The 25712-nt window shown below is 38.2% G+C and overlaps 1 protein-coding gene across 3 annotated transcripts in view; it reads left to right on the top strand.

Annotated features, from left to right (window-relative positions):
• The window catches only part of CACNB2 (calcium voltage-gated channel auxiliary subunit beta 2), a 154678-nt gene that overhangs the window by 58936 nt on the left and 70030 nt on the right, over nt 1-25712 (top strand). The window contains exon 1 of one of the 3 annotated variants that reach the window (XM_044424830.1): nt 19676-19951. The exons of the other annotated variants lie outside the window; for them this stretch is intronic. Coding sequence (XP_044280765.1) covers nt 19919-19951 — 33 coding nt within the window. The 5' untranslated portion in view covers nt 19676-19918. Of the gene's footprint in view, nt 1-19675; nt 19952-25712 lie in introns of those variants that run through there. 3 annotated transcript variants of the gene reach the window in all.

Below are 25712 nucleotides of genomic sequence, written 5' to 3'. Positions count from 1 at the left end.
CCATCAGGGAGGTTACCTAATCAAAAGCTGAGATTAGTCTGGCAGGATTTACTTTCGACAAATCTACATTGGTTTCTAGTAATCACTGTGTTGCTTTATAAGTGCTTGCAGAATGACTGCTTTATCATCTGTTCTAGAAGTTTCCTAGGTATTGATGTCAGACTGACTGTAGTTCACAGCTTCTTCCTTTTTTTCCTTGTTGAATATTGGGGCAACGAAATGTTCCTCTAGTCATTTGGCACATCAAACATCCTCCATAATTTCTCAAAGATAATTGACAGTGGTTCTGAGAGTTCAATTCCTTTCTTTCTCTAGGATGCAGTTCATTGGGCCCTGGAGATTTAAACTTGTTCAAAGTAATTCAGCATTTGTGTTCTTCAAGCTGTAATCACACCCTTCCAGCATGTATTTCACTTTGCCAGAAAGGTCTTCTTTTGGGAGAAGCCTTTGCCAAAGGAGGAATGGAGTCCCTTGACCTTTGTCATCGGTTATCATTTTGCCATCCTCACTGAATAGTTGAACCACCATTTCTTTCTTCTATCCTTTAGTCTTCCTGATGCCATCCCTGTAATATCATGCTACTTGCCTGTACTCTTTCCTTGTAGCCTGGCCTTACTTCTACTTCCTGTAGTGGTCCTTTTTTGTTTTCAGATCATTTCTAAGCATTTTGCGGAGCCACAGTGGCTTCTTCTATTGCCTTCTTCCCCTTTGACTTGTTAGAATTGTTTGTACCTGTGCTTTCAGAATGTCCTTTTTTTAAAAATCCCCATCTTGGACTCCTTTTCTCATTAGAGTCACTTGCCATGGGACCCTGCTTTTCATTGTTCTTCGTTTATCTCTATTGGCTTTCCAAAAATCCAGGGTAAGCATTTGGCAACACTCAGCTTTTGTTTCCTTTAGAACTAAGAATCCAAGTACAACACTGTCACTTTACCCCAGAGTTCCTGCAACTGCCACTTTATCCATTGGGACATATCCCTGTTGGTTAGAATCAAGGCAAGGACAGCCAGTCCTCTAGATCCTTCCTCCGCTTTCTGCAGGCGGAAGTTATTAGCAACATAGGCCAGAAAATACTGTGAAGGTGTACACTTGTTGCTCCAGTACTTTCACTTTTACTTTCAACTGGGCAACTAGCCTGAACTTCTTTTGCATGTAGGCCCTGTTGATCTCAGGCAAGAAAGCAAGCATTAATAGTGAGTTTATTAAGATGTATCCCTGTCCACATGAACATACAGAACTGGCTTGATTATTATTTTAAGTTCTTCTAGTCTTTATCCATTTACTTAAGCATAAATATATTCCTTCTTTTTGTAGACTGAATAGGCCCTTTTCTATCAATCAACAGGCTTAAATTTATCACCTGCTCTGTTTTCATTTCTTCTGAATGTACCGTTCCTGAATGTGAATGACCAAAATGGGATATAGTAAACCTGTATGACAATACCTTTTACAATGATATATTCTTGTTCTTATGGAAATTGCCAAATCTAATACAATGACAACTGATTTTGCCTTCTTGTGGTCTTATTTTTATCCTAACCATTTTGTGGCTAAAACTTGGTTGAAAGGGAATCAAAAGGCATATGTAACACCCTCCCACAAATCATCCCATTTGTTGACACAAGGACTTGACAGCACATCCAATATTAAACCATAATTAAGCATTATAAGGACAAACCTGTGTGATTCTCAGGCTTGTGCATTTCTCCATTCTTCTTTGCCATGGCCTCAAAAGAAAGAATTTAAGCTTCTGTAAAGATATACTTTAGTGTTATGTCTGAACTATATGCTGTGGTTAAGTTTTGGTAAAATAAAACAAGCCAGAACTAAAAGCTATGATTTTAATTTTGCTTGGTTTAGTAAATTATAGTTAGGATTAATCACAGTTTGTATAGACTTGGAGATGACACTAAGCTGCACTTGATCAGAAACAAATGAAAGGTTCATAACTTGACATGTTCATAGTTCAGCACATCTGAAGGGCATGAGTTTGGAAGGATTAGCACAGTATATAAAACTAATGCTGAACCAATGCTGTGTTATATCTCATGTTTCTAACATAATAGTTTTGCTAGCACACATGTTTTTGCTGTTCTGAAAGGTTCTTTATGAGAATAACATGCTCAGTGTTTATTAGGCTAGGGTACTCTAATTTGGTAGAATATGAGAAAGGGATAATTAAACCAAGGTGTTCAAAAGCTTTCTGAAAGTTAAGGGAGATGTTAACTGGCAGGTCTCCCTAGCATAAAATAAACATAAATCTTAGAGTTTTTTAAGCCACAGAAGAGAATATTGTTTATACAAATGACAGCTGAGATGGGTTGTTTGTGATATACTGCTTGCTGAATGAAAGACTCAGACTTTTCTTTATATAAAGGATGTGATACAAGATGTCAGACATCATGCCTGGTATTTAGAGATGTAATACTGTTTAGTCTCTTTTCATACTGAATTAGAATTTAAGAGTCTAGCCAGAAAGCCTAGGAACATACATTTTGAGTTAAATAATCTGCTTTAATTATCTATATTCAGGCCAACTGTCCTTTATGAACATTGGAAGATGCACAAGCAGTTATTTCAAAAGACAGGATTATTATAAGTGTTCTTTTAAGCTTAAGTCCTGTGCATGTTTAGACGACAAATGAAGCTTCGAAGCATTCCCCAACCAGCATGCAGAATCCTGCAGAAGAAAGCAGTCCCTCATGTAGCCTGGTCCCAAGACATTTAGGAATTCATAAGGCATAACCAGTACTTTGAATTGTGCCCATAAATGGACTAGTGGTAAGCGCAACTGTGTTGTAACCTAAGAAAGACTCCCTATAAATGGCCCAAACAACAGTCTGGCTGCCACATTCTGAACCAGCTGAAGTTTGTAAACAGCCTTCAAAGATACAGTGTATTGCAGTGATCCAAATGAAATGTATGCATGTGTCACTGTGGTCCAATCCTACACCTCTTAGAATATGTTTAGTTGATGAACTCGAACCAACAAAAATCTGTAACCCTGTTCTAGAAGTAGATCTAGGCATGCCTTCAAACCACAACAACGACTTAACTAGTGAAATTGAAGCCTATTTGAAAAAGCCAAACCCCAATTTCCTGTTCTGCTTTTTTAGAGACCAAGGGTACCTTGAATTAAGTTGCAAATTGCTCACCCTCCTATTCATTTACAATATTAGACATCAGTTTGGAATATCAATAGCTTTTTTGGATTACACTGTAAAGGAAAGAAAGAGTTGTGTTCTATTTGCATATGATGATGATGTTCTCCAAAGACACAATCTTCCCCAGCAGTTTCATCTAGCTATTAAATAACATGGAGTATTGAATGTTGTGGGACACCTTAAATTTAGGGGCATAGACATGCCCCAGTACCATCTTCTGAAATCATCCCTCCAGGAAAGGCTTGAGGACTGCAAATCTCTGGCATTTCATCTGTCTGAGTCAGAATGACAGAAGGATACCATGATCAGTGATGGTCTGGCAAAACTATCATGGACACTTTCCTGCAGTCTAATTCGTACCACAGATGCTTCTCCAAAGTTGTCTTTATCTTATAACTTGGCCGAAACCTATATTGAAATGGATTTAGTTAATCTATACAATTCAGAAAAAAAACAGAACTGAGGGACCAGCACCCACTGAAGCACCTTGTCCAAGAATGTAACATTGAGGACCACCTGAAAATTACCTAGAATTGTAAATAATAAAAAAGGATGTTTTTTAATTTTAAAAGCAACCCTTACCACCATGTCTTTTAGGTTCATCTGGTCCAACAGGTTATTATATAGAGGCACTGATAGGTCATTTTCTTTTGTCAGGTTGTATAAGGTAAAGACAAGCATAATACATATAGATGGCAGTTCTCTATACTAGCCCCCATCTTCAGGCTTGGTATTAACTACTATAAAGTCGTGAAAGACCTCTGTCCTTTTCCTCACACCTTTTCCCCTTCATTTATGCTTTTTTCTGATTCCTGTTTGTCTATAAATTGCCTATTTTGTACCCTCCCGTCAGTCATTTTGTCTCTGGAGTTAATGTCCAGGGTTTCTATTGCCTGCTACCTCTTCCCAGTGCTAGACGGGCTCCTGCTGTTACAAGCTGTCCAGAATTTTTAATTTCAACCAAATGGATAACTTGCAGTTTCTTTGCAGAAAATTGACTGCTAACATATTGACATTCTTGTTCTGTGTGTGCTTGGAATGTTCACAAGCTTTTATGCCACAACAGTAGCTCAGACAGTGGTGTCAGGGTCTTCACCATCACCACCACCATAAAATCAACACATTATACAGTGCTTTTAATCTATGCTAAAATATTCCTTTGTGCAGGCTGGAAGCTAAATAGTTTACATCAAGCTATATAAGCATTTTAAGATAATGGAGCAGAATGAGAACCAAAGTTGTAATCAAAGTGTTCTAAAATGTTACTGGTTAAATGCTGGATTCTTAAAGCGAGGCAGGGTCAATGTTGAGTGGTGCTGACAGAGAACAGGTCTCTGACTCAGCCATTTCTGTAAGAGGTGCGAAGTTATTTTGAAAATGCACAGTAAATATAATATGAAATTGATAATTGGAATGCATATTTCTTGTGGATAAAAATAGCAGTATGTCTGTAATAGAAAAGACTTACCACATTTTATGTTTACATCATCGTCGTCGTCATCATCATTATCATCATCATCATTATTGTATTACAGTTCTATAACACCCATAGCCAAAGCTCTCTGGGCAGTTCACAAAATTTAAATCACCTCAGCTTCCAAGATTAGGCAGGATCAGGCACTTCAGGCTATATGGAAACTTTGACTTTGATTTGTTGACATTGACTTTGATTTGTTGAAAAAAAAGTTTTAGTAAATTGAATGTTGGCCATCAGGCCTTTCTAAGATCAGTTTGTAAAAGTTCATTAACCCAATGAAGTTATCCTTGTAATGAAAATGCAATCTGCCAGAACCAACCCCCCCCCACCCCAAAAACCAACAACAGATTTGCTGTGTAAGTGAACAGCATTGCAGCAGGTCATAAGCCAAGGGTGCTTCTTTGTGAATTAAGCACTAATGCCTCAAAACTGTTTTCCCATTTTTTTCAAGCAGCTTTCCCATCATGGAGATATTTATTTAAAATTGTTTCAGCTAGAGCCATGGTGTTATATGGTGTAATAGATCTAGTAGTATTTTACACTTCAGGCAAACCATAATATTATTGTTGTTTTTAAAAACAAAGCAACAATCCAGCTGACACAGGTGCAAACATTTTACTTATCTCCTCATTTGCACCAGCTTATGTCTCCAAGGCAGTTGCCACATGCATTTAAAAGCCCTTCAAAATTGCGGTATTGATTAGGGTTATGCTGAATGTTCACTAGGGATGGACATGTTGTTTCAGAGGGGCTTTAAGGATCCCCCGAGCTCCTTCTTTTAACCATTCTTCAGCTACTCTTGCTCAATGCTTTCCTGTGCTTTCACTGCGTCACTACTCTGATTTTCCTCTGCTTTTTCTTCAAGTAATTCTAAGCTAATCAGGAATCACATAGCAAGCGTGATGATCAGTGATGTGATTTAGTATGTCTGGATTATGTATGCACTGAATTTTAACCTCCTTTCCCATTACAACTTTGAAACTTTTTAGATAGTGCTATTTAATACATTCATTACATTCCTAATTAATTTTGTGAAAGAATGCATTTTTTGCATTTGCATTATTACACATAAGCTGACATGAGTTTGTACTGTCTCCATTATTATGTAGTATTGATACTACTCTTCTCAGCTATAAATGGCATTGCAAAGACAAATATGAAAAGCCCTTGAGCAGCTTACGGTCTAAATAAAGACTGTTCTTTTAAAGAGGATATTTTGACTGAAGCAATTATATAGTCTAGACCAGAAATCAGACGAGGAAAGGTCATGTGAATAATTTTTTTCTTTACCTTTTAGTGAGATAATTCACAGTTTATGAAATTTTAAAAGATTTTACTGGCCAAAAACAAGTGCATTAATGTCACTTAAAAATATGAGAGCACATAACTGATAAATCAATACATGTCCATTTAATGGACTTTCCCCCACTCATTTCCAAATAGGTGATTATGTAATGGGTAAATAAATGCACTTCCCTCCTCCCCTTCCGAAAACTGAACTAATATTTTTGCCATGCATGGTGGCTGTGCTGTTTTTTTTTTCCTAGAAAGCTGAGCTAGAGAAGTCGTATTTCGTACCGGGATATAGATACATCAGTATTTTATAAGACTGGTTTGCTCTTGTAGACATTCAATTTAGAAATTGTACATAATTCTGAATTCCAAATCATCACATAGGCAATATTTTTATTAGGACAAACTGAACTGTAACAAACTAGTAAGCAAGCTTTTGAGTTCTCCAGGACTTAGAATTGCTTACTACATGCTGTTTCAAGTTCATGTCTGTCCTTTGGAAACATTAAGCTTCCTCTGGCTCTTCTTCAAATGTCACTTAGTAACTGCCATTCCATCAGGCTGTGGAGAGCAGAAGGAGGGATGGGAAGCAGGACTATTCTAACCATGTTGCTGAGAGACCAGCAGTCTTTGGTGGTTCTTAATTGTCACCTAGCAGCAACCATTCCACCTGGCTACCTGAACTGGTTCCATCCCAGTGCTTTATACTGAGAAACATAACTTTGAACTGGTGCCTGAATTTCCCCCCTCTTCTCTCCCTGTCCCCTTTTCCTTTTGTGTGGTATCTTTTTAGACTGAAAGGCTTCAGGCTGCAGGGAGAGACTTTACAAAAAATATTCATATTGATCTGTAAGCCACTTTGTCAGCCTTTTCAGGTGATGAGAATTCTTAACTTGAAAACCTCCACAAAGCCACTAGTATAAGTTGCTAAAATGGAAGTCATCTAATGAATATATTAACAGTTCATATTAAAACCTGATTTCACTGCTGTCTCACTCTGTTGCAACCTTTACTATATTTATTATATTTATGTCCTGCATTTTCAAGGAGCTCAGGGAGGCTTACAGAATCCTCTTCCTCCTCTCAGTCTTATCCTTGCAACAACAGCCCTGTGAAGTAGGTTGGACTGAGAGTCTGTGATGGGCCCAAGATCACCCAGTGAGCTACATGGCTGAGTGGGGAGTAGAACCCAGGTCGCTCAAGTCCCAGACCTGAGCTCTTACTCACTACTCCACACTGGCTCTCAGAGGCTGACAGACAGGACAACAAAAGACTTCCTACATCCTACAAGCAGACAGAAACACCAAAGAGGAAGAGGTCAGGAACTTACAGAAAGCAGGAAGCATATTAGTAATATTTATATGTTATATGTACAGGGGAAAATCAAGCACTATATTCTTTGCCTGCCTGGTCTCCAATTAAAATGTTTCAAATTGGTAGGATTCAACTAAAACTTGTCAACCATGGCTTCACTTTGCAGTAAAGTGGACAATATTCAGATTAGCCTCAAGACGGTTCATATTTATTGTTTTTATAGCCACAGGTATGAAGGTGTTCAGTCCCCATCTTTCACACTAACTCTCTCCCAGCTCTGCCTTCAAGGTAGTAGCTTATTTGAACTAAAAGCATCAGGCGAGACAGGGTAATTCATACCTATAGTTAGGCACAACATTCTTTCCTGCTGAGGCATTGTAATATAAGACACAAAATGTTCTAACCTTTTTAAGGATATTTACAGTCAAAGGATGCCCTTAAATTGGTGGTTTACTTTCACTAAACAGAATGATAGGCAGATGGAAGGAAACAGGATAAGATCCACAAAGTATGTACAATTTGTTTTAAAGTTTGAGACAGAGAAGACAGTGTACCCATAAGACTGTGAAAAAACAACATTACTGCATTCACCTCTAGTTAACTGGTTTGGTGAGCTGGTCATCAAAGAACTGCTCATTTCTTGGAATCTGCCACCAATGCAAATTGGAAACGCAGTGATATATCAGCTAGGGAAGATATGCATACTTAAGACAGCATTTTTCAGGAGTGTAGGCATGTAATCCTGCTTATGCGTACTGTTCAGAAGTAAGAGCATTGAGTTCAGTTGGAATTAATTCTAAACAAGTGTATCTGCTTGTATTACATGGATAATGAAGATGGAAATGGTAAGGCATGTAGGTATTTCAACAGTGAAGGCCAGAACAGACCCATTAAGATAGGAGAAGCTTTACTTTAGACTGTATTTATACATGTGGTCTCAAATAACTGTAATTTATTTTAGTGGTCAAGCTCCCCAAATCAGTGGAACATTGCAAGTTCATTGTGAGGTATCTCATTGACTTGGCAGTACAGAAAAAGAAGCTTGTTACTTGACTGCTGGAGTGAAATTTTGTAGTTTAAGGCTGTTGCTGAGATCATGTTGCAAGTAATTAACATTCTTCTGTTAGTTCAAGAAGGAACTGCCTACCAACTTGCAATCATTGGACATACTGGCCTTTTTCTAGACTATTTTCATTTTGAAATTGCTACCCACAAGGATGAAGAAGCTCAGCCAGCTAATTAAAAATCTTGCAGTCTGGACTCTTAATGATGAGAGATGAAAAACATGATGAAGCTGTATTTAATGAGGTCTCTGGAGTTATATCGCCTTGTTGTCTTGGATGAAAACTGCTGCTGATGTTCTATACTTTTGCATCTTTTTATAAACAAAAATATTAAAATGTAAGAAGATATATGTAGGCATGTTAATTAATTTGTGTTAGGAATATGCATGCATTCAGAAATAAAAATAAGAGGTTAAAACTAGGAATACAATGTTAAATTCATTTTTATTAAGAATAGGCAAAGGCTGCTGTTGCTGCGGCCCCGCCAAGTTATCTCGGACTTATGGCCAGAGTACTAATGAAAGCTCTCCAAAAGGTGCTACCCATGACAGCCCTGCTCAGCTCTTCCAAGTTCAAGGCTGTTGCTTCCTATATGGTGTCAGTCCATCTCATATTTGATCTTTCTTTTCTCCTTTTGCCTTTGACTTTCTCTAGCATGGTTGTCTTCTCTAGTAAGTCTTGCCTTCTCATGATATGCCCAAAGTATGGCAGCTTCAGTTTTGTCATTTTTCCTTCTAAGGAAAGCCCTAATTTTATTTGATCTAGGACTCACTTGTTTATCATTATGTTGGTTCAGGGTACTCCCCTCTACTTCCTTGTTTCTAATTCATCCATTTTTCCCCTGTGAACTTCCTTCACTGTCCACCTTTCACATCAGTGGGCATGGCCTTGCCTTTGGTCTCCTTAATATAAGTGAAACATCCTTACATTTTATTATCTTTTCTAGTTCCTTTAATGCTGCTCTTCCTAGTCTCAGTCTTCTTTGAATTTCTCAGCTGGAGTCTCCTTTTGAATCGATGACTGAGCCAAGATATGTAAAATGCTTCTTAATTTCAATTTATTCAATGTTAAGAGTAAAGTTCTGTAATTTTTCTGTAGCCATGTTCATCCTTTGCTCTTCCATGGTACCTTGTTGAGTGTCTTCCAACCAGAGGGTCTCCTCTTCCAGTACTACTGTTGTTGTTTTGTTTTGGATTGTTTCATCATACGGTTTTCAAGATAAGAAGATTCCCAAATGGATTACCATTGGTTTCTTTTGTGCAGTACTAACCGGAGTTAGTTTGATCATCACAGCTATTGTCTTAGAAAGATCCTTCACCAGTGTTCTTTAAACTACCAGTGCTGCCTAGCAGTAACTGCTCTTCAGGAGTTTCTTTGCCCCCACCACCATTAGAGATATCCATTCTTTTCTACAGATGTGGCCATGCCTTCTGAAATAGGTGTATGCATCTTTGCCTGGTGTCTCTGCTTCTGCTATTGCACCTTGGGTGATCCTGCTAGGAGACAAGCTTCATGAGAAAGTGTAGCATCCTAGCAGCATTGCTTTTGGCTTCTCTGACATTCTCAAACTCCCTCACCAAGTGTGCATCCAAGAGAGGATAGGCAAAGTACCTTAATATAAAGAAAACTATGCAAATGTCTTAGTAAATAAACGTTTTTGACAGCCATCTAAAGATGACTGGAGGCAGCAGAGCCTCTTTTGGTTCTGCAGCCCAAACAGCTCTCTCCCTAGTTGTTATCTACTTCATCACTGAAAGAAGAGATATTTTGGGATTACTGACAGATGTTGTTTAAACACAGGCACTTCTCCAGATACCTGGGAGCCAAGCCAGGCAGTGCTTTAAAGGACTTCCAACACTTGGAATTGGGTTGAGAAGTTGGGCTGCTGTTGGTACAGACAGCTGTATTCTGCACTGACTGAAGCTTCTGAACTGTTTGGAAAGATAGCCCCACATATAACATGTTGTAGTAGTCCATCTGGGAAGTTAACAGGACATGAATAACTGCCAGACACACAGTTACCAGTCACAATGGCAGCCAGGTTTATATGCTTGTTTATACCAAGTGAACAGTAGTTGAGATGGGGTGAAGGGGGGAATTTCTCCACTTCTTTTTAAATTTAGTTACTGTCTAAAACATGCTAGAACTGCTACTGTTAACTTCCTTGAGGACCATATTTTAGCAACAAGTATAATATACCGTATTTTTTGCTCTATAAGATGCACTCCCCCCCCCCCCCAAAAGTAAGGGGAAATGTCTGTGTGTCTTATAGAACGAATGTGTGTGTGCCTGACGCCTGGGATGCTGCTGGCCTGCCTGCACCACGTGGCACCACCTGGCCGGCACAAGCTCGGCGCGCACTGCTCCGCCCCCCCCCCGGTGCAGGTGAGAGCTGTGCCGCTCAGGGGGAGCAGAGGAGGAGGAGCCACGGGCTTTAACCCGCCGGCCGCACGGAGAGATGGACTGCTCACCCCCACCGCCCGGGAAGACCTGCCGCCGCCGCGCCACCCAGAAGACCACCGCTGGCACGCTGCCGGCCCGGCTGCACCACACCTTGCCGGCACGTGCTCAGTGAGCCCTGCTCCACCCCCTCCTCCAGCACAGGTGGGAGCTGTTAATCACAGGTCGGTGTGTGTTTTCAAATGGCAACCCGTCTTTTAATGAAGCCCATGGGGAAGTGATGGGGAATGTGCCTGTGATTATCAGGAAGCTTTCCATGGATCCCTCCTCTAAAAACTAGGCACAACTTATGGTCAGGTGCGTCTTATAGAGTGAAAAATACGGTAGTTTAAACAAATTAAGATAAAATAAAACCAAAGTGTTGTGCTCTAATTTGGTAGCAAATATATTTGTAAAGAACAACCGAGAAACATTCCATACTTGCTTTGAATTAGAGCAGCAGTATCAAGAGCAGAGGTTGATCTTCTGTATTTGCAAGTATCTAATTTTACATCTTAATAGTATCAAATAAGCTTAATTATTCTGTTAATGTGAGTTTAGTTGACCAAGACTTATTCTTAATCTCCTAAGTATAGTATATTCTCCTAATTGGAAAGTTTGGAGATCCAGTATGCTATGGTGGCTAGCAGGGCTTTTTTTTTTTTTTTTTTTTTTTGGCATAGAACACACCGGAATGGCGTTCCGGCACCTTTTTTTCAATGGATTTTACAAAGTGATTTTGAATGGCGTAGCAGATCAGCAGCAAACATCATTAACATAGTGCCTGCAGGCTGCTATTATGTCTGCTATCTGCTATCTGATAGTGAGAGATGGCTTGGGATTGGTGTGTGTGCTTACTGCTGGTGAGTTCCAGAACCTTTTTCTTTTTACAAAAAAAGCACTGGTGGTTAGAGTGCTAAACTGGGACCCAGGAAATTTATGCTCATGAAATCTATGAAGCTATTTGGGTGTTTTGGGGCCATTTGCTGATTCTTCACCTAACCTACCCCACAGGATTGTTGGAAGGAAGAAGGCTCAAGCATGCTGCCTTGAAATATTTCAAGGAAAACTGGGCAATACATGTAATTCATAGAGTAAAATAAAAATTGGTCAGTTCACAGATCTTGCTCAGGAAAGGATTAATTTTAAGAGAAAAGTTGGATTGGAAGAGTAGGTGAACTGGAGCTATATATTGTCAAGATTAAAAATTAAAAATCTGGCCCAATAAACTTGGAAGTAGCAGGTCAATAAATAATATAGTCTGATCGTGCCAACACAGGAAAAGGTTGTTTTCATATTCTAGTGTTCTTTTGCTCCATTGCATGATAAATAATATATTATGAATTTAGAAGAGGAGAAGCACAACTCCATTCACTGTATTTAGAGACAACTTCATGAACTATTGACTTTTGGAGCTAATCATATACTGCCTACATTTGCTTATTTCCTTCCCTTCCCAGTCTCTTTCTTTTTTGTCTCATGGGTCTTTTGGATTGTGACTATTTTTTATCTTTATAATTTGGAGAGCACTTTTGACTGAAGGATGCAATAAAATAAACAGTAAAACAAATGTTGCATTTTTATGAAAGTTTAAGATTAGGTGTTTGTTTTGGCATATGTACAATTCATTTTAATTTGTTAATTTGTAGAATAATCTATATTTTGTGTTCCTTCAATATTCTACAGCACATTGAAAGCATCAGATTCTGTTGAGAGTGTTTTAGACAGAGTTTGAATTATTAGTCATGGTTTTATATGTACTTGGTTAAACTACTCTTAGGATACACATGGACCATCAGGATATAATAAGCATATAATTATCATGAGCCAAATCATATGGATTTGAGTGTCTGGTCTAAACACCCCACATCTACTCAAAGCCCTCTGTATAGATTACATGTACTTTATTTTTAATGACAATAACCATAGAGCTATAATGTGAAAATGGGCCAATGCCATGAACTATGATGGTAATAGGAACTTTTGCTTAAAAGCAACCTAAAATATTTTAAAAAGTGAATCGCTAGTTAGGAGTGGGAACAGATATGCTGTGTCAAAAAATAGTTTTCTCACATTATCAAGGGACTACATTTGAAGATATCAAAACAGTAAACATACTTTAGACAGATTGGAATAAGTTGTTTCATTGCTTTCTTTTTCCCTAGCAGCTAGGAATTACAGACCTCTTAAAAGATGATTACTACTTCATTTAAGACAGCTTTTTTGGGATTTATTATTTTGTCATAATTGCGTTCACAGTACAATAAATAAAACAGTGCTGTATATAAAGTAAATTCAATCTTACTGGGACAAGCTGGAGCAACAAAATAATTTTAGAACAACCTGGTTATTCAAAGTTGTTTTTTTTTTAAACAAAATGCATAACTTTTGTATGCATGTTCAATCAGTCACTATTAGTACATATGTTGGCTCAGTTCTGACTTTTCCTTCACAAGCTTAAGGCTTGTGTTCTCCATCTCTTTGGTTCTTCTTTTACATACGTGACCTGAAAAAAATCAGAAGTATTCTCCTTTAAACTAAACATAGAACTTCGTGATGTTTGATGTTTAGAGCTGTGATTTGTTTAAATTGTGAATAAATAGAACACCTGACATTAAAACAATGAGCAGGACAATAAGCCACTGTAGCTTAAAGAAACCTCACAGTTACTCCACTGCATTAAATTTCCCGTGGTGTGCAAATGCTTACTCAAACTAATGTTGGGGCTTTGGTTGTCAGGGAAAGGCCACAACTATAGATACAGGAAGGAATCCCTTATTATGCCTGTTATCACATTGTTATTCTGTGCAGTCTCTATCCTAGTATCAGCTGTCATCAAGGCATTGAGCCATGCAGCATAATCATGTGGATACTGGCAGAGCCAGTTGCAGCCACAAGGAAAAGCCGCCAGTTTTCTAGAGTGGTGAAATAGGTCTGTGAAATAGCAAATCTCTCTGAGGGTTAAAACTGCATGTGATATCCACATATACGTGTCTCCAAATCTGAGATTACCTCAGGTTTGTCTAAAGCAGATGGTGGGTGCAATTTAAATACCCAAGTCGAGTGTGTGTGCATGCAGATGTGTTCCCTTTTCCTGCTTTATTTCTCACTGCTTTCCTTTAGCTGTATGAAGAAAACGGGAGTACACTTGACTTGGAATAAGTGTGTCTTGGGAGAAAAAATAGACAGAAGGGGGCTGAATGGGTCTTGCATAGCTTGTATTTTTTAAATAGCAGCATTAGGGCAAGCACATCCTCAAGCCTTTTGAACGTACATGATCTTCCTCTTTTCAGGATACAGATTAAATAACACACATACAGTCAAAATGACTAAAGGCTGTTCCCTTTATAAAATATTTTTGCTTATGGTCAAACCACATGTTTAGGAATGGTTTATTTTCACAGCATTTTGCTGTCTAGACATGACATGACATGAATATCAAGATCTGTTGCTCAAGTTCAGATTTAACCTTTGGTTTATGTATTTTACCTATAGCTGCTTAACAGGAAAAAATTTCCTTGAATGCTTTTTGCTATAGAACTGTATGAAGTAATTGTAGAATATGGGAAAACTAAATATTTTCCTTTCCTAGTGATAGAGAACTAATTTTTATTTATTAGCAAAACAAAAATGTTACTTTTATCGTGGCCCATCATGTTTGTTTATTTTATTTATTTAGTTGTTATATTTACATGTCGGTTCCATTGGCTTAGTTCAGGTGTTAAACTACATTTTGCTTTTTGTGCATATTTCACTAAGTTTCTTATAAAGATGAAGTGAATAATCAGCTAGTAAGTCTCCTTAAGTGAAAATACCTTAGTGTTAGATTTCCAAAATGATGTGTTCAGACATGCCAGACCACAACTCTAGTGCTGGCTGAGAAGGATGGGTCCAACACAGTCCAACACATCTGGAGATTATCAGATTAGTGAAACCAGTTCAATGTATTTTACATTAAAAGGCAATTTTAAATTAAAAGGCATCAATTTTAAAGAGGAGATTCAATGACTTATCTAGAAAATATGTAGACAGATATAATGTACTGTGGTTTCATTTTTATTGTAATAGCATATGCTATTTGTAGACTAGAGCTCAGTTAATCAGCTGCATGAAGATATACCTTCATTTGGGGAGGGGACACACATATACAGGGTGGGGTTTTTTTGTTTTTGTTTTGCTGTACTTAATATTTCTGTTGTTGTCTTCAAGTTATTGGCATTTTCATGTTGCATTTTATTCTTTGCTGCTGTGGGCAGCTCAGAGAATGTATGCTTATGGGTGGCCCTAGTAATAATATGTTTTAAAGTTTTAAGATGTCTGTGTAGCTTACAGCCTACAGGTCGTATGTGATGCTTAGCCACTCACAGTGTGGCCCACCAGCCTGGGGGGAACACAATGCACTTTCCCCTGCAGCTTAACAGATCATTTGGGCTACAGGAGAAAGGCTGTTCCAGCACAGGGACATTTATCGTGATCACCAACCCAAAAGCGGAAGGAATCGCTGTAGAGGAATCCTGACTGGGGCTGCTTGGGCTAGGCAGTTGTCAGAATCTAGTCATCTCCATAGGATATTTATTTTATTCGTTGTTTTGTCATCTTTTTGTTTTACTCAATTTTGTAGTTTTATTATGGATTTTTATTGTTACTGGTTTTATTGTGAATTGTAGATTTTATTGTGCTGTATATTATATTGTACCTTATGGATTTTATTGTGTGAGCCACCCAGAGAGCCTATGGCTAATGGGAGGGCATATAAGTTGAATCAGTCATTCAGTCAGTCAATCTCCAGGGCTCTGTCTCCTGGTCAAACTCCAGAATAATTACCCTGGTTGTTCCAGGATCATTACCTGATTCTGCTGTAGCTGCAAGGACTGGATGAGCATAACCTGGGAGCCTGGGTCAAGAGCCATATTTGCTCCAAAAACTGGCCCAGCAACACAGGGCCCCAGCCCCAGCCTGGTTAAACTGTTCTAAGATACTCCTTGTTCTAACATCTTGCTGATTCATGACCTCTTTTGGGACTGCACCTTTTGGGTCTTGCTCCTCAATGTACTCCTGATTTCTGACCTTGACCTGCTTTGTGACTACAACTTGGAGTTGCTATTAGATTTTGAACTTTTGTGCTGTCTTAGGCTCCTGGTGCATCTTCCTTGTTTCCTGCTACCCATGTTCCAGGCCCTGACAGCAAAAAGCTTTAACTCTCTAGCAATTCATACTGTCCACATTTATTTGTTTGAATGCATGGATAGGTGTGCATGTATTTCCACCTCCAACATACTATCTGGTACCATATACTGTCCTCTGACTAAAAAAAATTGAAGAGAATAGTCATGTGGTCCTTAATCCCCTGCATGGCAGTAGCAATCCCAGAAAAGTGCTCCTTAAAGCAAGTGTGCCAATCTTCAGACTGAAGACGATAGGGTTGAAAATGCCTGCTGTAAAACCGTAATTCATTGCAAAGGAAACATGGCCTTTGAAATGAATGGAGGTTATGCTGTAGGAGTTATTTTTAAGATTGGTTCTCAAGCTTGTCCTAACTATTCTTAGGGCACATTTGAATTATTTAAAGTATATCTTCAGGAAATGCATTCTAAAAATACTTACGAAGACCAAGGAAGAAACACTACATTTAATAAAAAACACTGTCCTGCAATTATGGGAAATGGCATTTCCTAATAAACAAACAAATTATAAAAATACAGATTTCCTTTAGGATTTGTTCCAACTGCCATGCCCATCAGATAATTTTATTTTCTTAAATGACAGTGACAGACTGACTAATTCAGTTTTGTATCTTCTAAAACATAAATGTATTCAAAATATATCCCATGATTTTGGTTTCAAAAAATAGACCTGAATATTAAAGCTTATATTTGAGCCATCACTCTGACACTAAAATCATGATACTGCTGATGGGGATGGGCTGGCTGCCTCAGGAGAGCTCACCACAATCATGCCTGTACCATCACTGGAATCACTTCAGACTTGTTTGAAGATCCTTTTTTCTTGTGGATATAAAATTGGTTGCTTTTTGCATTGTCATGGTTTTATATAACCTACATTGCATTCTACTGTGGATTGTATAATGAAAGTGTGTGTGTGTGCGGGGGGGGGGGTAAAGGACTTTTAAATAATAGGCACAGGATATAAATATTTGCTTGTTAAATCCAAGCCTGGTACATTGGTGTTTGTTTGCATTTGTGTTGTGCATTTCTTATTTATATGCAAAATTGGCATGTTATCTGCCTAATAGTTTTGCTTTTTACTTTGAATTAATGATCATACCTCAGGTTTACAGAACTTATTTATTAGGCAGGAGGCCCTTGATAGAAATGCTAGTAAAGATTGAACTGCCTGCATTCCATTGAATACCTTTATTACTGTTGGGCTGGATTCAGTCTTAGTCATGCTTAGAGTAGGCCCTCTTAATTCACGTATCAGCTGGAGTGGTGTGATCATGATTAACTTAAGTCCAAGTGATCTCGGTGGTTTATTCTAAGTATGGCTAAATCTGAATCCAATCCATTAACAGAATGCAGCAAGCTACAGCTGTTATTCTTAATACCTGGCATCTTTGATGTTAGATGTCACAATGTGTTGTACCACATTCAGTTTCCCAGGTTCAGTTTCCAGCATCTCCAGGTCCAGCTGAAAGAGCTGCCACTTGAATCCTGGGGAACTGTGGCCAGTCAGTATTAATAATATTGGACCAGATGGACCAAAGCTCTGATACTATAAGGCTGCATCCTATGTACCTGTGGCCATTTGAGAAACTTAACTATATGATGAACTCTTTTCTATCATGAAAGAAAAGTGGCAGTTATAAGTAATAAGTGTGTCTCAAAGGTTTCCTGATTGAGACAGCAAAGAAGACAGGCAATGAAAATTCATCAACTGATGACTGGTGTAATGAATGCCTAAATGACTCCAGTGTATTGACTGCAGTTGACTCTACAGACACCAGAGGTTTTGCTCTTGGCGTGCTGTGTGGGGCTGTCTGAGTGATTAAAAATGCATAAAGTAATAAAAGGAGGAAATAAAGCAGTGGGAAAGAGTGGTTCAACAGCTGTCATGGCTGTTGTTCTCTGGCGGAGGCTCTTCTTCGAAGTTGCCCCAGCATGTCTTACTCAGTAGGTGTTGATGCAGAAATGCTAATAAAAGGGAAGAATGCAATTATGCAAGCATATTTTTGTCAGATTTTTATTTCAGGCATGCAATAGTGCATTTCTGTCACTAGGGGAGGCACAATAAGTAGCACAGCAGTGCTCAAAACAAAGCTAGCACAGTGCGCAGGAGGTGAAAGAATCCAGAAAAGGCTTGAAGAAGCAGGAGCTTATGCCTGGCTTTGCTCCGACTGATAAGACGAAAGTGTCTATTTCTGGAGTTGAACTTCCCAGTGACAGAGAGAGGCCACTGAATCTGTAGCAGATAAAGGACAGCAAGATGTAGAACAGGAAGGGCTTAGGGATGCGACACCTCCTTAGATAAAGTAGCATAGGCACCTCAGCTGAACAACCTTTGTTTATTTTAACAGGGCTTATGAAGAAACAGCAGCAGCAGAAACACTTTCATAATTATTAAATTGCACAAAATATTGTTTTATCTATAGAAAAGAGCAAAGTATAAATAGTTATCTAAAATGAATCCCACTGCTACACACAGGCATAATAATGTCACAGCTTGACATTCTTTACTGAAATACACATTAAACTTTAGATATTAAATGTGGTTATATACATGATTGCATTTTATTAAAGCTATTAAATAAAAAAGCTGCCAAGAGAAAGTTTAACAAAAACATGTTTACAATGAAATTCCATGCATCCCAGAGGAGTTTTCCAATTAATTCCATGTGACTTACTACAAGTTCATGTAAGATTGCAGTTTTCATCTATTAATACTGACGACAATGGGGGTGGGCTCATTTTCTGCTAGATTTCCCACTGCAAAATTATTAATATCGTGCAGTTATGTAGCTAATGACCAATACTGGGACTTGGACTAAAGCGATCTGTGTTCTAGGCCCTGCTCAGCCATGTAGCAATTGGGTGACTTTGGGCCAGTCACAGACTCTCAGCCTACCTCATAGGGTTGTTCTTGGGATAAGATCGAGAGCAGGATGTGGAGAATTAACTGAGCCACTTTGAGTGCTTTGTAAGAAAAAAAGTAGGATGTAAATCTAATAAATAAATAAAATACTTCAATATCAGGAGATTCTGTTATCCAACTGCAAGATTCAAGGGAGTCTTTTGTTTTGCGGTTAATGTTGGGCATTATGCAGTCAAAGGCTAGCTCTTTTTAAGTTTCATTGATTCTTTTCATAATCAAGCACAGGACTTGCATAAAACATTCTGTTGTAGGAAAGAAAAGATGGTTTACACCTCCTTCCTTGAACAAAAGCCAACTGGATTATACTGGCAACGAAGTGGCAACCACTACTGAGCTTGTGACCAGTAGGTTAGTTTAGGTGCTGCAGAATTATTTAAGAAATTCATATAGATGTATAATCCTATCCACTACATATACTTGGGAATAAGTTCCATTGATTTTAATGGGACTTCCAATTAAATATAGTTACTGTGAGACTGAATTTAATTTTTATTTTTGAATTCTCAAAGATGCCTTGCTTCACTGATGCTATAGTATTCTTATGGGTTTTACTAGTCTTTCTTGCCTCAACTTACTTGTGCATAGTGACTGAACAAAAATAAAAAGTGATCAGATAAGTGAAATAAAGTGGAACAATTCTTTGCTATTTCTACTGGGTATCTGCTGTTTTTCAAGTACAGCCCTATACTTATAGCCAATCAGTGGAGGACTAGCATGCAATTAGCATGAATACTCACCCCCTTGCTTCAAGCTATCCACTTATAGAAGTGGATTAAGATAACGCATATTTGCAGCTGCCTTTCCTTGTTGGTAGATTTTTTTCCTTCAGTGGAACAGCTTGCCAAATCATCATTTCCTTAACTGCCTACAGCAAGAGGTTTTGTTTTTGTGTCGGAGAGCAACTTTTAAAGACCATTTTGAGCGTGGGAAAGAAGTATTCGACCTCTCTATCCCTGCTGTAGAAATTGTATTGCTATGATGGTAGACTTTTAAGAAAACATTAAAGATCTCCAGGAATATATGGACACGGACAACTGTGAGCACCTAAAGGCCAAGATATGTACCTTTACGACAGTGAAGATTATGAAGTGGTAAGCTGTGAACATAAGTCTGGATGGAGATGAAACATTTCTGTAAATGTTTAATCATGAGACAAATCTCACCCCCACCAATTTTTGAGGGAAGGGATGATGCAAATAGAAACGTTGTGAAACATTGAAATATAGGCAATATTTGCTTTTTGAGTCAAACTTAAACTTAGTTATAATACTTGCCTGTTATTGAGCTGGAGTGCTGTGTTGTGTGTCTATTTAAAAGTAAATCCCATTAAATTCAATAATACTCATTTCTAGCATGTAGGATTTCAGCCTAAATATGCCTTAGTTTTTACTAGCTGGAAAATACAGGGGAAATAAATAAATAGAATGTTGTAGGAAGTATCAACTTCTTTTTGGAAACAGTCTGTAAATTGGCATTACTGTGTTGAAACAGAATATGTATTTGCAGAGACAGGTTTAAAAAATAAATATCCTTGTAACCTTATTTAAAAGTAATTCTTTTGGTTGTTCATTTTAACTTTATAATAGCACTGAAATTTTTAATAGTCCAGTACATACCACTGAAGGCAAAATTAGGTCATACTGAACCCATGTTTAATAATGACTGAAATCCTATTCCATCTTAGTAAAAAATTCCAAATAATATAATCCAATGCTATTTCTTTAATAAGTATCAAAGTCTTTTGATTCTTTGAAAGGGATTGTTTGTGAAATAATCTAAGTTATGTCATAAGTTAGTTTGCTGCTTGAATGTATGAATGTATTTTCAAATATTCATTAATTTTCTTTGCTGCAGAAGACTAAGGAATCTGAGCAAGTGAAAAAAAGTCAAAGCCTGTGTTTTGTACCTTATCTTCACAAATATTCTATGCAATTTCCCATACTGCATTCCTACCCTAAATACTTCAAGTCTGTTCTCTATTTCGTAATCTTTGAAAGGCTTTTCAGCATCAAGTCAGAATTACTTATTTAGTAATCCAGTCGAACACAGTAATGGTACAGTCAGTGCTTTCATAGAAGACCTTGTTATCAGAACCTTCAAAGGACCAGTAGTTGGATCTTTTGAAATAAAATTCTTCTCTGGATTTCTCCATGTTAGACAACTGCTGGAAAGTTTACACTTCATGGGCAAAGTGCTCAAATGTACAATGGCAATCCAATTACATGTTTTCCTGTATGATGTTGATTTTCTGGATCTGCTTCTGTCTGGTTTCCATTCCAATTTGGAATTGGTGGCATTGGTTATCCTAGTGAGCATTCTATCTATCTATCTATCTATCTATCTATCTATCTATCTATCTAGAAAGCGTCTATGCCGCCCCATTCACTGAAGCCTCGGGACGGCTCACAACAATAAATAAATAATAACAATATAAAAACAATATAATTGGAGACGTCCTGGCCAAAGATGTAAAATAAATAAATAATATTAGCAATTAAAATGACTTTTAAATAAAAAGGTCTTCGCCTGGCACCGAAAAACAAATAACGATGGCACCAGGCGGACCTCTCTGGGGAGCGCATTCCATAGATTGGGCTCCACCGCAGAGAGTATCCTTCACAGAGGGTTCCCGGAGAAAGACCTCTCCTGCTGATCTCAAGAGGTGGGCGGGTACATATGGACGTAAGCGCTCCTTTAAGTAAACAGGACCCAAGCTGTTAAGGGCTTTATAGGTCATAACCAACACCTTGAATTGGGCCCGGACTTCAATGGGGAGCCAGTGAAGCTGACGGAGAACTGCAGTCATGTGAACATAACGCCCAGTCCCCGTCAGCAGCCTGGCAGCTCTACTTTGAACCAATTAAAGTATCTGGACCGTCTTCAAGGGCAGCCCCACGTAGAGCACATTACAGAAGTCAAGTCGGGAAGTCACCAACGCGTGTGCCTGTGTCACCAGACAGTCGTTCTCCAGGAAGGAACACAGCTGATGGACCAGCCGAAGCTGAAAGAAAGCACTCCTCCGCCACCGCTGTCACCTGAGCTTCCAGTGAAAGCTCTGGGTTGAGGAGCACTCCCAAGCTGCGAACCTTGTCCCTAAGAGGGAGTGCAACCCATTCAGGACTAGGTCAAGGTCCCCTTCCCTGAAGCCCAATCCGCCAACCAACAGGACCTCCGTCTTGTCTGGATTGAGCTTCAGTTTATTGGTCCTTATCCAGCCCATTACCTCGGCCAGGCACTGGTTCAGTACAGCCACTGCCTCACCTGGATTGGTAGAAAATGAGAGGTAGAGCTGGGTATCATCAGCGTACTGGTGATTCCGCAGCCCACACCTCCTAATGACTTCTCACAGCGGTTTCATGTAGATGTTGAATAGCAAAGGGGACAAAATGGATCCCTACAGTACTCCATGGCATAGCTGCCATGGCGCAGAGCCATAGTCCCCCAGCATCACCTTCTGGAATTGGCCATTGAGATAGGAGCGGAACCACTGCAAAGAAGTGCCTCCAACTCCCAATCCCGCTAGCCTATCCAGAAGGATACCATGGTCGATGAAAATGAGTGTAATTTTCTACTTCAGGAACTGCATGGGGGGAATTATTCTGCAGGATCTTTCAGCTACTTTCTATATCAGAAATCCAGACCTTTCCAGAGATCTGGGTTAGAGCTAAGGGACACCATTTTGCAGTTGTTCCAGCCCTTCTTGAGGGATAGGTTTAAGAAGACAATGCTGCAAACTCCTATTTACACAATGACTTCTGGTTTCTAATGTTTCATCTTTTCAAACTGCATCTTTTCATTTTCAACAACTTCTTGTGGTGTCTCGAAAGTCCTGTTTGCTGTCAGAAATCAGTGATGGACTGGATTTGAACCAGTCTAGATTTAATCCAGTCAAGATATACATGCTCTTGAATAAGGTTTTAACCTGCTATGGATGGAGTAGCAATGATGTTAAGGTGTCAGGTTTTAGGTAAGGTACTACTGAGACCGGCTTTACTTTTGAAAGGACGGGTGATGGTTGTGTTCTAGACAACTTTTGTCTGTTGTACCAACTGTGCCTGTTCCTAGCAGTGGAGAACTATGTCAAGGTCACACATAACTTTAGTTACACTGTGGTGGGACTATTGTAATACATTTGATGTGGGGATACCTTTGAGGGGAGGCAAAGTGTATCTCTGCCACTCCTTCCCCTCTTCATTGGATGATTATGAGCCTCTATTTCAGACACTTACTGTCATCTCTATCAGACTAAATATGCTAGATTATTATTATTATTATTATTATTATTATTATTATTATTATTATTAGAACATATCCCTAGTCTGAAAATTTTCTGATGCAGGCTATACAAATGAGTGTAATTTTCACTGGATTTTTTCTGATGAAAATGGAGTATGATCTGATGCATATGATACTAGGCAAATTAATTTTCAACTTACTTTCAGAGAGTAATCAAAATCAACTACCAGAGCTTAGTTTGTTGGGTGTATGGGAGAGAGCCTTTTCACTCAGATGTTGGAATTCTGTATTAGGGAAATCTACTTTCAGAATACTTGCTCTCACTCAGCAAGTGTCAGACTCCACTGAATTTCTGTTTTGACATGACAATCAAAATTTATGTTTTTACATTATCTTGTTTGTCATTTTTAAAGATAAATTATGTATTCATTTGTTAGTTGTAAGTGGCTATCTGCGTTATTTGTTAATGTTCAAAAATGATATAAATTCTATATAACAAAATATCAACAATAGTGATATCATCTTTACAATGGAAATAAATTGTTTTATATTCCATTTTTCTTTTTCACTTTATTTTTGTCCACATATTTTTTGCTCAGAGTTGGGCTGTAGAAGCAGATTCCAGAGACCATGAGTTCCCAAGTGAGGAAAATATTTTCATAGTATTATCCCACACAAGCAATTATTTCTGAGTCACTGTACAACAAAGTGGCAGAAAAATTGGGGGTTTTCTTTTAAATTCAAATGTGCTTTAATTACAATTACAGTAAAAGATTAATTATGAATTCCAGCGGTGTAGATTATAGATACAATGATATAGATTCAAATAACAGTAGTCATACTGAATGTGTCTGTGTAACTAATAACAATTATTTGCTTATACCATAAGTCGCAACAAACCTATTAATTACAAAAGGAATGAAACACTTAAAACCCCAGCAATTTATATGTATAGGAAATAAGTTGCTATATACATGTGCTGCCATACAAGCAAAGGGGGTTGCCAATAATGTGTCCATTGGCAGAAGTTCAATTTTCTGGGACAAATAACAATTTCTCATATGTGCACTGGATATTTATGTCTTATGTCCTTAAAGGCAGCTGCTCAACAAGTAGTGTGTCAGCAATTATCTTCATATATAGCCTTCCCACATATAGAGTGTCTCTGGTTATAAGGAATATTTCTTAACTGACTGTTGTTGCTGTTGTTGTTGCTAGTCACGAAGTCGTGTCCTACCCATTGCGACCCCATGGACAACATTCTTCCAAGCCTTCCTGTCCTCATCCCCTAGAGTCCACCTAAACTCACACTAATTGCTTCAGTGACTCCATCTAGCCACCTCATTCTCTGCCGTTCCCTTCTTCTTTTGCCGTCAATTGTTCCCAGCATTAGGGTCTCCTCCAGTGAGTCCTTCCTTCTAATTGGTGGCCAAAGTATTTGCATTTCATCTTCAGTATCTGGCCTTCTTAACTGACTAGCCATTGATAAAACTATGTTTTAGACATTTAGAATGAAATATTAAATAATCTTCATAATTGTGGTTACATTTTCTTACAGGACCTATAAAAGAAAACCCAATGCTGTTTTTAAACATAACTTCATATGCTTCTGAAGTCATAGTTGGAGAAACTGTGCGATGATATAAACTTTTTAGTATTCTAGCGTCTTACAGATGGCTAGTGGAATTCTGCTCCTAGAGACAGTGTTGAAACAATTTCTTTACTCCACTCAGAGTAATCTTCTTCAGCTAATTGAAAATACAGGCTGATACTCCTGTTATCATAGCATCTCTGTGTGCAAGCAAAAAAGTACAGTAGGATTGCTCTTGGGATTACCCACAATGGTTTGAAGAATTATACTGTATATTTTTCCCCATGCAACTGTGCTGTAATATCCTCAGATTTTCAGATGGATAGGAAAGATTGGTATGCCCTCATCATGCCTTGATAGTTTCAGTGTTCCTTTGCTACATTTCCAGTTTTTTATTGCATTGATTGGTGTATGTGGTCCAGATAAATGCCCATATAGCATGATCTGACATAATTTTAGTTTTTTAATTCTCAGTTGTAAATTTTGGTCTCTTCCAAAAATGATGACTTTAATTTTTCCATGATTGACAAGGTGGTATTCTTGAAAACATTTTCCAGAATTACATCTGGATTCCACTTGAGCAAATGAACAAAAAGATGATGCTACCTACATAAAACAAGACAGATACTTTTCTAGGACCAATGTAGGTTAAAATTGCTTCTCTATAATATTATTGATGTAAAAATAAAAGAAGGATAGCAAGTATATAAACGTGAGTTGTGGATAACTGTCCCATTGGATGTATGGGTGCCCTTTTTCTTTGTCAGAATGAAAAGTTAAGATTCTATGAAATATAAACTGATACAAATGTTTTGTGCTTATTGAAAACCATATGAAAATACAGCAGTGATCAGTCTTGTGGTGGTACATTACTGAGTCTATCCAGAGTTTTCCTAAAGTATTAAGTCTACGTAGTTCTTTGCTAGTACTCCAAGATGAAACACTGTATTTTCATTTTGCTAATTCAGTCAATACAACCCTACTGGAAGGCATGTTTCATTATCTAAGTCTCCTGGTATCCATTA

The sequence above is a fragment of the Varanus komodoensis genome, unplaced genomic scaffold, assembly GCF_004798865.1.
Source record: "Varanus komodoensis strain SLA01 unplaced genomic scaffold, ASM479886v1 scaffold15, whole genome shotgun sequence".
NCBI lineage: Eukaryota > Metazoa > Chordata > Lepidosauria > Squamata > Varanidae > Varanus > Varanus komodoensis.
The sequence above is the reverse complement of the archived record's forward strand: the minus strand, read 5'-3'. Positions and strand labels throughout refer to the sequence as shown.